We start from the raw sequence: 13,136 nt of genomic DNA on the forward strand, positions 1-13,136 counted from the left end.
AGAGTAATTTTTCTGAAGCAAAACTCTTACCATGGCATTTCCCTATTCAGTCTAATATAATATCTTTCTATTGCCTCTAGGATATCTATTCTGGGATGTCTATCTATTAACTCCTCTGTTTAGCTTTTAAACTCCTATGTAACCTGGCCCCAATGTGTATTTCCAGCCGTATTGGACATTAGTCTCCCTCCCACACTGAAGCCCAGCCAAACTGGCCTTCTCCCTGTGCTTAACACACAGTGCCCCATCTCTTGCCTTTGAGTGCTTGCCACAGCTCTCCCCCATTCTTGGGATCTACCTTTCTTTACATCTGCCTCATAGGGTCCCTCTCTAGGACAATAATAACTCAAGCACTGTCTTCTGCATTTGACCTTTCCTTATCTGCTCCAATTGCTAGTGCTTTCCCCATCAAACTACCTATTTAACTACTTTCTATGGATTAATGTCATACATGATAAGTCTTAGGGCGGTTTTAAGCTATTTCAAGCTATCAAAGTTTAAAACTGCCCTAAGACTTTGGGGACACTCTGTTTATGTTATATATACTCATTTGCTATCTATGCCGTTAGAATGTAAGCTCCTCCAGAGGATCAGTTGTTTTATTCATTGTCTTTATTCCTAGCAACCAGCGCAGCGCCTGGAACGTATCAGGTGCTCAGAATAATGCCTATTTATTAATTTTTTTCCTATATATAAGCATTATTACCAGGAATTCTTCTTGCACCTTAGGCAAATTTAGTATTTAGGTGTTAGCTTTATATTATCAAATCTAAATGTCAGTCTGATCCCCTCTTCCACAGAGAGTATTTTGATACTAACTGAAACAAGGAATTTTTAAATTCCCTAAACATTAGAAACAGGAAATTGAGCCTAACAGTGTAATATATGTGTGTGTGTGTGTGTGTGTGTGTGTGTGTGTGTGTGTGTGTGTGTGTGTGTGTGTAGACAGGGACACAGAGAGACTGAGACTCATCTACCAGGGATAGGTTATCCTTTCCTTATTTTACTTCATTCAGTTCTCAATTTAATTTGCTGTGGGTGCAAGATTGGGGGCACATCAGTGCGGGAAGATCCCAGTAGAGGGTTACCACAGCAACAGGACTCTGAAAATGGCAACTTGGAACCAGATGGGGTCGTAGCCATGACAGCGGGCTTTTGGAAGATGGAAGGGAGCTCCTCCCCATGTGGGCACCCAGGAACAGAACCCAGCCATCCTTTATCCTAGTTCTGGTTATGTTTCACATTGTTACTCAGTTTGAGATGTACCAAGAAACTCATTCCTACAAAGAGAAATTGACTTTTGGGTCCATCCCTGTGAAAAAACACATTTTTTTTTGAGGTTTAGAAATTTATTATTTTTCTATTCAGTGAAGTAAAACCTAACCCAACTGCCTTAGGACAAAGATAGAAGACACCTCTAGTTTTCTCATTGGTTCCCCCCCAATCCACTCTGCATCTGGGCACACTACCTCACTTAGAAGTTGACGACCAAAAATTCTACCCCAAGCCAACCGGAGTCAGAAAAGAATTAGTAAGCTTCTCATAGTTCCCATCACTATCCAGGTCTGTGAAATTTACCCACCTGCCTAGTCTCCAGAATTCCATGTAGCACTTCACTCTGACCAGACCAACTGAACCCTTCAGTAGAGACTGTCCAGATCTTTCAGAAAATACTTCTCTTTCTTTCATCTCCTCAGTTCTTCTGGTGGATAAACCCTCTGCTCACCATGTCTGCTTTTGATTTTGCAGAGTCCTCTTCTTTGACTTCCCCACCTGCACTGTACTCAACAAAAAGCTGTTATCACTAAAAGTAAGAGTGGGACTAATTGGTTGGATGCCTGTTTACTAATGGAACCAACCTTATGCTGAAGACACCAGCCTTTTTAATCTGAGAGCTTATTGCATAGTATGACATTGGGAGGCATAGGTTTGAATGAATGGGTTGGTGTGTGAACCACTGCATTTCTCCTTTTTCTTTGACTATGCCTAGGTGACCAGGTAATTGGTATATTTGCTAATTTCAAAGAATGGGTAAATAGTGGCTAGATTAGAAGGTGAGGTGCGGAGTAAGGTATTTGGAATGTTCTGTGCATGAGGAGATGAAGTGTTCTTCTGAAGCAGCTTCTGTGGGGTGGTTTGGGTTTTTGTGGTACCCCATATTGATCGTCTCTTCAATAAATCTCTACTTACTCTGATCTTTGGGGACATGCACAGGAAATCACAGAACCATAGGAGATGGGGTCTTGTGATTTTAGTCTCCTTAATTCTGATCCCCCTGGTTTTAGGCAGCTGTGTGCCAATATCCCAACTAAATGGACATCTATAGTGTAAAATTATATAATATCCCTATGGTATAGTGTATTTTGTATTAATGCAGGACATTGTCCCCATGAATGGTAGACAATTTCTAGGGATCCTGAGATTAGACAAATCCACAAGTGTTTGTTCCTAATTCAGGATGTTTGCTGGTGCCCATTTTCTTTCCAGAAAGCTCTCCTTTTTTCATTGCTCTTTCAATTCTGATCATATCATGGAAAAAGCCCCAATTAGATACTGGTAGGCTCTAATACCTTCTAATCCACCTCTTAAATAGGAGGACATGTCGTTAGGGAACAGGAGACAGAGCATATTAAAAAAATCCCAAATCCTCAAAACAGAAGGGGTTTAGTCTTTTCAGAGACCCATATTCATTCACAATTTAAAGGCTTCTGGTAATGAAACACAGGGTGCCTTCATTTCATGAACTGGCATCTAAACAACTTCATTGATATGTGTATGGGCATCTCACATTCACACTTCTGCTGTGATAGAAAGGAAACAGGCAGAGAAGAGGAAGATCTTTTGGGTTTTTTGTTTGTTTGCTTTTTTAAAATTGACAACGAGCCAGATGGAATGTACTCTCATTACTGTTTCCTGTTATAATTTGCTGAATTACTGTAATGAGGATTAATTTGATTCACAGGATATCCTGCATTGTTCCTAGAGGCTGACTGCTCATAAAATCTTAAACTCTTCAAGTTCAGAGGAAGGCCAGGAGTCATTAGTTTTTTTGTGCTGTTGAAAAACAAGTTTATGAGTCTGTCTTAATGCTTCTGAGGTGGACACTCTTGAATCTTGTCCTGAATTGGCAGGAAAACCTGGAAACTTCTCTCTTGTGGGAAAGAGGGGACTTTGAATCCTTCAGAGGAAAAAGGGCTCAGTTATTGAGATAATGTTTTCTTTTGTGGTTGAGGAATGAGGAAAGTAGGTAATAGATGTTTGGATAAGTAAAATCCCATTATAGTGACCTAAGAGGGCCTTATGAAATGTCTTGTTGCAATGGAATTTTAAAAGAAGAGTGTTGTTAGAAATTACTTTCTCAGTCTACGAGAACTAGACATGATGATAGAATTAAAGATGAGGTTCTCTTAGGTGAATTAGCACATCAGTGCTTTGAATCCATAGGGGAAAGAAGAAAAAAGAGATGCCCAGAATCCTCCTCCTTCCTAGTGCTTAGACCTTGTTTGGATGGATGCTTTCCTGAGTTTAAGTGGTTTCTGCTCCCAGGTTGGGGTGTTTGTCATGTGAAGGCCTGAGATGAGTTGCAGGTAATCACTACTTTAAGACAAGACACAAGTACAGAGAGCCCTCAGCTACAATAAAAACAGCCCGTAATAATTATTTTTTTCCATTATAGAAAATGATTGTTGTATAGGCAAGGAGCAGAGCAGTTCTTTGCTATATAGAGGTCTTTCTTTGTCCACAGAATTAATTATAACTAGATCAATAGGAAATTATTTGTGGTGGAGCAGGAGGCCATGCCTGCTGGGACATGGAAAAATCTTTCCTACACTGATGCTTTTTTTAAACGGTATTTATTGTCATGGGACTTTGCCTTTGGATAAAAAAATGTTTACAAATATCTCCTGGTTTTTCATCACTTTCATTTCCAGATATACCCCCCTTCCTCTATCCAGTGTCCCATCCCTTGTAACAAACAATAAAAAGAAAAATTTAAAGAAGTAAACTTAGCAAAACTGACCAAATCTGATGGTATATAAAGTTTTCCATATTTCTGGCTAGCACTCTGCTTCTGCAAAGAAGGGAGGAAGATATATTTTCTCAGCTTTTCTCTGCTGTATCCAAAGTCTTTAACTTCCTACTTACTGAAGTTAACCAAACATGTTAAATCCAAAGGCTTCAGATTATGGGCTGCCCAGCCCTGTGGGAAGGGTAGAGTCTTGGAGTCTCTAATAAGGAGAGCTCAGCATCACCCCACAGAGTGATGGTGGGCACCATGATGGGTGCCATGATGGGCGCCATGATGGGTGCTCTCCAGGTCTTTGAGGTGCTGCTATTACTGGTTTGACCATTTTCATTCATATCTTCTAATTTGATGGCACTTTCACTTGCCTTTTTCTATCCCCCTTCACTGCCCTGAGAGTCAGCCCTTGTTACAAAGAATAAAAAAGAAAAAGGAAAAAAACCCCTTGCTCAGCTAGCTTAACCAACTTTTCAGCCATTTCTGGTGATATATGTGATGTTGCACAGTGAGTGTCCCTGCTTCCCCCCAAAAAGGAAAAGGAGATGCCTTTTATCCATATCTTTTTCATGAGCTGGGTCATTGAAATTACCCTAGCCTTTTGGGGTTCCCAAAAGGAACCCGAATTCGTTTTGCTGTTACTTTTCTTCTTTCCAGACAGCAATATGATTGCTCTTTCTGTTTTCCTCTGTCTTTAACTGAGAGCCTGCTCTCTGTCTCAAGCAGGCCTGTGTCACACCTGCTCCTGCAGGTGAAGGCCATTCAACCAAGCTGCCAGAAAAAAATTGTCATGGGGGTGGGGCCCAGTTACGTATGAAATGTTCAGACGCACAATTGGTGCAACTTCAGGTGTCATGTGTACGGATAGTAAAGGGAAGAAGCTCGAACTACTTTCCTGTTCTCCAGGGAACAATATTGGCCCTTTTTTTCTTGGGAACATAATGGGTCACAAGATCACAGGCACATAAAAGAGGAATAGTTTTAGATATTCAAGGGGCCACTTAGGTTACTCTATAGTGAATAAGATTCTGGGTCTGGAATGAGTTAGACCTGAGTTCAAATTTGGCCTCAGACACACACTAACTGTGTGGCCCTTGGCAAGTCACTTAACCTGTGTCTGCCTCAGTTTACTCAGTTGTAAAATGGGGATCATAGTAGCATCTGCTTCCCAGGATTGTTGTGAAAATCAAATGTGATATTTACAAAGTTGTGATATATATATATATATATATATATATATATATATATATATATATATATAATATATATATATATATAAAATATATATATATATATATATATACATATATATGTGAGTGTGTGTGTGTATATATATATGTATATAATATATGTCTGCATGTGTTTTATATATATATATATCTATATACACACACACACACATATATATGTATATATCACTAAGTAACTCTCTTTCTCTGTGTGTGTGTGTATGTATATAGTTGGCACAGTGCCTCACCCATAGTAGACACTTAAAAAAATGCATAGTCTTCTCTCCTTTCATCTTTTCCATCATTTTACAGGTAGGGAAACTGAGGCAGAGAGGTAAAATGAACTGCTTAAGGTCATACAAGTAGTAAGTGGTGGGGCTGAGTTTCAAACCCATGCCCTTTCCATTCCACAGGACCATCTGAGACTTCTGTGTAACCTAGTTATTGTCATTAATCATTATTTATTATTATTGTTGTTATTATTTTGCTTTCCAGACTGCCACCCCCTGTGCCAGCAATGTGTAGCTGACCTCCACAGCCCTGGCAGCATCTGCCTCAGGTGTCAGAATGCCCGCTACTTGCTGCTGGGGGACCACTGTGTTTCTAGTTGTCCCACTGGATACTATGCAGAGAATGGAGCTTGTAAACGTGAGTAGCCACTGGACCCCAAAGCTGCAGATGCCTGCGGACGTGCTTGGGATGTTGTCTGGGGATGGGAGCATCTCTCTGGACCTACTTGTAGCCAGCAATGAGGGCGAAGAGGAGAGAAGCATGACGTGGGGCTCTTGGGGTCAGATCTGGGAGGTGATTGCAGGGGTTGGATCTTTGGAGAGTCTGACCTCAAAGATAACATCTCTTTTTCTATTTTCAGGGTGTCACTTATCCTGCAAGACCTGCCATGGCCATGGCCCCTTCTCCTGCTCCTCATGTGATGCCAACCTCGTGTTGTCTCACAGTGGCTTATGTACCAGTGCCTGTTTCCCAGGGCACTACCTTGATGAAAGCAATGCCTGCCAACGTATGTCTTCTACTAATGAGCTCTCTGCTTTCCTTCTCATCTGGTATATTGGCTGGTGGTAGAGGGATGGCTCTAGGATTTGTATTTCTTTCTTTTCAGTCAACAGTCTTCCTTTGATATTGCCATCTCTCTAGTGCCCCCCTCCCCACTTAGCTTTATACTTACTCTATTATGTCAAGACTCTTTGAACTTTCTCATTGTGGATATTCCCTCTGCTGCTGCTGATTGCATCCTCTCTATGACTTGGGAGAAGGTTTTTGAGAGTTTCTGTGGCCAAAGAATTCATCCCTTTGCAGCCATCCTGGTAATGACCCCCTTCAAACCGAGTTAGGTTTCAGCTTCGTACATATTGTCTTATTGGACGTGTACTTGATGGCCCTCCAGATTGCAATGACCTCCAGAAACCTATTATCCACTGGTATGGACTTTGAAAAGCCAGGCCACTCACCTTCATGATAAAAAAGACACCAGAGGAGAAGTCCAGTGGAGAGTTAATTTTGTGAAGTTTACCAATGTAAATTTGCATTTTATTTCCATACATATAGGCTTTATAAATAGATTCTTATAAAAGATCAGAACAATAACCTGGAAGGGTAAATCTAGTTCCCCCTAGCATGTGTGAGCAGTTTTATACCTGAGCAAAGGTAGGAGTTAAGTTCTTTTTCACTTACCTTGTTTCAATTTTAGAGGTGCTGTTTGTTTTTTTTAAAGCTATTCCATTTTTCTTTATTAAATAATGACTGCAAGCATGATGCCTTGGGAAAGCAAAGAAGTTGAAGATATCTCTGTTTTTGTTCAGCCTTGACCTCTGAGCTAGGGTTCTATCATTTGGGCCATTTGCTAGGATCTTGTTGGGAACACATCTTATTTGACTATCTTGACTATCTAGAGTCTGGGAAGCTCTAAGGTTTTGTAAGACAAAGATGAATGTATGTGAATGTTTGACATGTAAACAAAGGTGCCTTAGTGGAGAAATAGTGATGGGGATGGCTTCCCAATAGTGACATTGTGGGAACAAAATAGAGTCCCTGCTATTGACTAGATGATAAAAATGCATTGTATTAAAGTCATTCTCCTCTGGGAAGCTTTTTTACGTCCAATGTGACCCCTGCACAAGTCAAGTGTGTTTGGAGTGCTATTGCATAAATAGGGCTGTGCATTTTAGATGGAATAATCTTCTATCTTGGGCTCTTTGCTAAAAATTAAGTGTCATCCTCTTAGGAGATGGAAAGGTCTGGCCCTAGGTTGGGAAATTGGACTGTGTGGGTGTGCTGTACTGATAATTTCTGATGCCAGTTTGTGATTCCGACATTCAGAGATCATCACAATCTGAGTCAGTTTAATAGATTCACTGTCATTTGGAGAGATGTCACTCATCACTGATTACCTGAGGGGCACTTCTATCCTCCCTATTGAAGGACATGGGAGCTGAGAGGTAGCCTCCATTTGAGAGATTCTTTTGATTGTGATTTTTTAAAAGAGCAGCCCAGTGCTTTGTTCTGTCAGTGTGGGACTCTTTAGGAATTCCCTAATGTAATGCTTTCTGAAAGTATTGATTATGGTTGTGGTGAGAACTGAGAAACAAGTGAGCCTAAGACTCTGTTTCAGAGTCCTGGGCCCCAGAAGGCATCCAGCCCATTTCTACTCCGTACGAGATGCTTGCTAAAGCATTTCTGCCAGGCGGTCATCCAGCCTTTGCTTAAAGGCATAAAGATGCATTGGAAAAAGCTCTGTTTGCAGACTCAGAAGATTCGGGTTCAGTTTCTTTTCCTGATGGTTATTCCCTGTGTGACTTTGAACACTTTGGCTCTCTAGACTTCATTTTCCTTCTCTATAAAATGAGGGAGTTGGGCTCGATGACCCTTAAATCCTTTCTTTCTCTAGAATTATGATCCTATGACCGCCCATCATGGGGAGTGTGGTCCTCATGAAGTGCTACTCCCCTCTTTGGCAGTTGTTCTACAGTTTGTCATAAAGAGTGCCACAGAACAAGTTGTCTTCCTTCTGTGACATCCTGCTAAGCACTGGAAGACATATTCTCCTTTCCCCCTTCCCCTTACTTCTCTTAGACTTAGTGTCTTCCATTCTTCAGCCTTTCCTCCTCTAACATTATTTCCAGAACTTTCACTTTTTTGCCCAAATTCATCTGGACACCATTCAGTTTATCAACATCAATCTCCGAATATACTCTGATATTCAAACTTGATTTCATTTGATTTCCCTTCAGTAATGTTGGCATCAGGGCGGGTAGGTGGCACACAGTGAGTAGAGTGCCAGGCCAGGAGTCAGGAAGACTCATCTTCCTGAGTTCAAATCTGACCTCAAGCCCCTCTTAGCTGTATGACTGTAAGTCACTTAACCCTCTTTGTCTCAGTTTCCTCATTTGTAAAATGAGCCACAGAAGGAAAGGGCAAACCATTCTAGTGTCTCTGCCAAGAAAATCCAAATGAGGTCATGAAGAGTTAGACACGACTCAAAAAATGACTGAACAACAGTGTTGGCATCAACCCATCCATGCCTATACGTGCTGTGTCTCTTTAATTTGCTACAGTGGTGTCCACCCAAAATATTGGAGGCCTTGCTTGAATTCTCTTGACCTTAATAGGATACCAGTGGGAGACTCAGGCTGTCCACTTGACACCCTCACCCCCACCTTGTGACCAGGCCATTTTTTTCCCATATACAGCCACATCCCAATTAGTTTGAGTAATGAATCCCCCTCAAGTAGCTGCATCATTCAAATTTGCATTACTAAAAATTATGATTATGTAAAATATGGTAACTGGATAGCAGAAAGGAAATATGCAGTGCAAATTCAAATGATGTGACTACTCCATGTGGTTCATTAATGTGCACTATTCACTACCTAACTGTATTTCCAATGTTTCATCTTTTATTCTAGTTGTTCTTCAGAATTCTTCCACCATAACATGTCTTAGGGAAAATAAAAACCTATTCCACCATATAATCCATACTATAATATACTCATCAGATGGCCATGCAGCATCCATTTGAAGAGGGGAAACTTACCACTTCTGGAGGCAGCCCATTCCACTTTGTGACAACTCTAATTGGTAAAAAGCTTCTCCTGACATCAGGCCCAAATTGATCTCTTTCCATCTGTTACCTGTAGTTTCTGTTTCTGCCTTCTGGCACCAAACTTAACAATTTCCAACCCTCAGTCACCTGATAACTTTTCAGAGACTTGAATAAAATTATTTTGGTCCCTTCCCTTCTTACTCCTTCCATCCTTCTTTTCTCCAATTCTAAACATCCCCAGTTCCTTTAGATGTTCCTTATTAGCTTTTGTTTGTTTGTTTTTGTTTTTGCTAGGTAGTGGGGTTAAGTGACTTGCCTAGGGTCACACAGCTAGTGTCAAGAGACTGAGGCTAGATTTGAACTCAGGGCCAGTGCTCTATCCACTTTGCCACCTAGCTGCTCCTAGATGCTCCTTTTGTGGTACAGATTCAAGACCCTACACCATATGGTTGCTTCCTTTGAATACTCTTGCTTATCAATCTCCTTCCTAAATTGTGGTGTCAAGAATTATCCACAAAACCCCAGATGTGGATTGATAAAGTTAGTGGACAGCAGGAGTATTACCTTATTCCTGAAAATTTTATCTTTGTTAATGTAGCTCAACGTCTCCTTAGGTTTTTGTTTTTGTGGGGGTTTTGGCTGTCATATTACACAGATCACACACATTGAGCTTTCACCTTGTACTTTGAAAATTGATTCTTTGACCTCAAGTATAAGGCATTACATTCATCCCTGTTGAATTTCATCATATTATTGAGCCAAATGCTCTAACCCCATCAGATCCTTTTGGATCCTGATTCTGGCAATCCAGTGTTACTGTTCCTTCTGAGCTTTTTGTCATCTGCAAATCTGATGAGGATACCACTGATTAATTTCTCCAAGTCCCTAATAAATAGACTAACCAGTTCAGGACCAAGGAGAGATCCTTGGGATGCTCCAGTAGGAAGACTTCTTGCTAAGTTGTCATCCAGCCATTAATGACTACTCCTTAAGTCCAAACATTCAATCAGTTCTCAGTTCACCTGTTTGTCTTATTACTAGTCTTTCTCTGTCTCTGTCTCTGTCTCTCTCCCTTTCCCTTTCTCTCTCTCCCACTCTTTCTCTCCCTTCCCCCTTTTTCCTTCCCCTTCTTCCTCTCCCCTTTTTTCCTCTTCTCTCTCTCTCTCTCTCTCTCTCTCTCTCTCTCTCTCTCTCTCTCTCTCTCCCTCTCTTCTCTCTCTCTCTCTCTCTCTCTCTCTCTCTCTCTCTCTCTCTCTCTCCTCTCTCTCTCTCTCTCCTCTCTCTCTCTCTCTCTCTCTCTCTCTCTCTCTCTCTCTCTCTCTCTCTCTCTCACACACACACACACACACACACACACACACACACACACACACAAGGATGTTTGATACTTTATTAAATGCTTTGCTATAATCTCAGAATTCCTTTCACCTAGTAATCCTGTTAAAAAAGGAAACAATGTTAATCTGGTCTGGCCTAGTCTGGATGAAGCCATGCTGGGTATTTGTAATCACTTCTTTCTTCTCTAGATGCTCACCAACCATCTCTAACCTTTCTTTGAACACTGAGACAATGCTTGCCCTTTTATAGTCCTGTGGTGCCTCTTCTGTTTTCCATGGTCTGTCAGATGTAGTGGCTTGGTAATCACACCCACCATCTTGGTATCCAAGAATCTAGTTTATCTGGGCCAGGGGACTTGAATTCATCAAAGACAGCTTACACTGTCTTCTTACCTAGCTTGGCTGTCAGTTCCCTAATAGCCGTTTTACTGTTGTATGAAGGTCATTTTTGTTGGCAGAGAAAACAGAAACAAAATAGAATTGCCTTGCCCTATCTTATCTGTGTTGTCAGTTAACATCCTTGAGCATGATTCCTGTGCTGCCTTTGAGCCTCCTCTTTGCCACAGTACAGCTAAAGACCAAACCAAATTCTTTTTGGTTGTCCTTAGCTTCTATAATCAACTTCGACTTATTTTGAACTTTAGCAGCCTGGACACTATTTTTATAGGCCTGTGCCATACTATTAAATTGATCTTTCTTTACCTGACTTTTCTTTCAACTTAAGTACCATGTGCATTTTAAAAAATTTAAGTGATTGTTGAGTTCCTGGTACAACCTCATTGGTCTATCCAATTATCTCCCTGTTTTTCTCCTCTCCGCAGTTGTTTCCTTTTGTTTCTTGAGAATTTCTTCCTTGAGAGTTTCCCATCCGTTCTGGACTGAATTCCCATGCAGAATTTTCTTCCATATGATCCTACTTTTTTTTTGTTGATCATTCAAGCCCATTTTACAAGTGAGGGGAATGAGATTCATGGAAAGCCTCCCTCTGGGTCACAAAGCCAGTATAGTTGGTGCAGCTGAGTCTCGTAACCAGGTTTCTGACTCCAGTGTTTCTGGGATGTCTCTTGTTTATCTCTTCTAAGAGCATATTATGAATGAAAGCAATGATAATAAAAGTTCCAGTATTTTTTTTCATATTTTTAAGGGTAACACCTTTTCTCATCATCCAAGCAGACTAGTGTTTGATACTTTTAGTTCTAATCATTTGTTCGTTTCTTCCCCTGTGTCTGCTCAGCATGCAGTGCCCAGTGCTGGAGCTGTGATTCCCCATCAAGATGTACCTCTTGCAGGGACCCAACTAAGGTCCTTCTCTTTGGAGAATGTCAGTATGAGAGCTGTGCCCAGCAGTACTACCTTGACTTGTCTACCAAGATGTGCAAAGGTAATCAAAGGTTTTTTCCCCAAAATTTTCTTTTTAAAATTGTTAACTTGGCAAACATGAATAAATATGAACATTTCCATGTGCAAAGAAGAGCAGAAAAGCAGATTCCACTTGACAAGGTGAATATCTATTACATATGGCTTTTGAAAAAAATTATGTACGTTTAGCATAATGGTGCCAGCACTGCCCTGTTTATCTTTGTTCCCTTCTGATATTTTTTTTCTGCTTTCTTCTTTGCATTTTTAAATGTTTCATTGATACTTTCCTTTTTTTCTCCTTTATTTTATTATCCTTCTTCCCTCTTTACTCCCCTCTCTCACCACAATACTCTCATTCCAAAAAAAAATCCCAGCCTTATAATAAATGAGTACATCCAAGCAAAACAAATTCACACCTTAGTTGTGTTTGCAAACAGATATATTATTCTGCTAATCAGTGAGAAGAAGCAGGCTTCATCATTACTGACAAAGGTCTTTTTGAAGGGTGCGTGTGTCTATATGTAAGTCATGTAAATAGTCCCTCACTAATGCTCCTACAAGGTTAAAGTCACCAGAGTGAGCAAGTGGTTTTCTTGTGCCCCCATGTATGTGGAAAGCGTTGGGAGTACTGAGAGGGCTTCTGCCAGCAAAAAATGTTTTCTTTTTTTTAATCCATTTCCCCCAGTTACCTCCACAAATTCTGTGATTTTATGTTCCCTTTTAGGAGGAATGAAGGGAATAAGGAATGAGATACTCCATCACTATTTTATCCTCCTGAGCATGCCTCTGAAATTTTCCTTTATTCTTCTTTCCTGTCCCCCCTCCCCCCCCCCCCCCGCTCCTAGGAGAGGAGCTAGAGCTTGGGTATTAGGCAAGTAGAAAAATTTGGGATACTTTAAAAATTCAAAATGTGTGATAATTCTCCCTCCTATCTACTTTCATTCTCAACTTAGGAGGTCTGTTTTCCTTCAGTCAAGAGCAGCTTTTCCATTCTCTTCCTCCCCACCGATGGCTGTCTGCTTATGGTGAAAAGCCAAGATGATCATAAATCATTTCCCTTGTAAATAATTTTGTGACTCAACTGGCAGATTTTTTTCAAGGATCTGTTTTACTGATTAAATCCTGCCTTCTCC

The 13,136-nt window shown here is 40.7% G+C and overlaps 1 protein-coding gene across 1 annotated transcript in view; it reads left to right on the forward strand.

The window, feature by feature from the left end:
* The window catches only part of FRAS1 (Fraser extracellular matrix complex subunit 1), a 479,438-nt gene that overhangs the window by 269,070 nt on the left and 197,232 nt on the right, over positions 1-13,136 (forward strand). The window contains 3 exon segments of the mRNA XM_020988371.2: positions 5,746-5,898; positions 6,122-6,268; positions 11,879-12,025. Of these exon segments, the coding sequence (XP_020844030.1) occupies positions 5,746-5,898; positions 6,122-6,268; positions 11,879-12,025 (447 nt within the window).

This window comes from Phascolarctos cinereus, unplaced genomic scaffold, assembly GCF_003287225.1.
Source record: "Phascolarctos cinereus isolate Bilbo 61053 unplaced genomic scaffold, phaCin_HiC Scaffold_9;HRSCAF=440, whole genome shotgun sequence".
Classification (NCBI taxonomy): Eukaryota; Metazoa; Chordata; class Mammalia; order Diprotodontia; family Phascolarctidae; genus Phascolarctos; species Phascolarctos cinereus.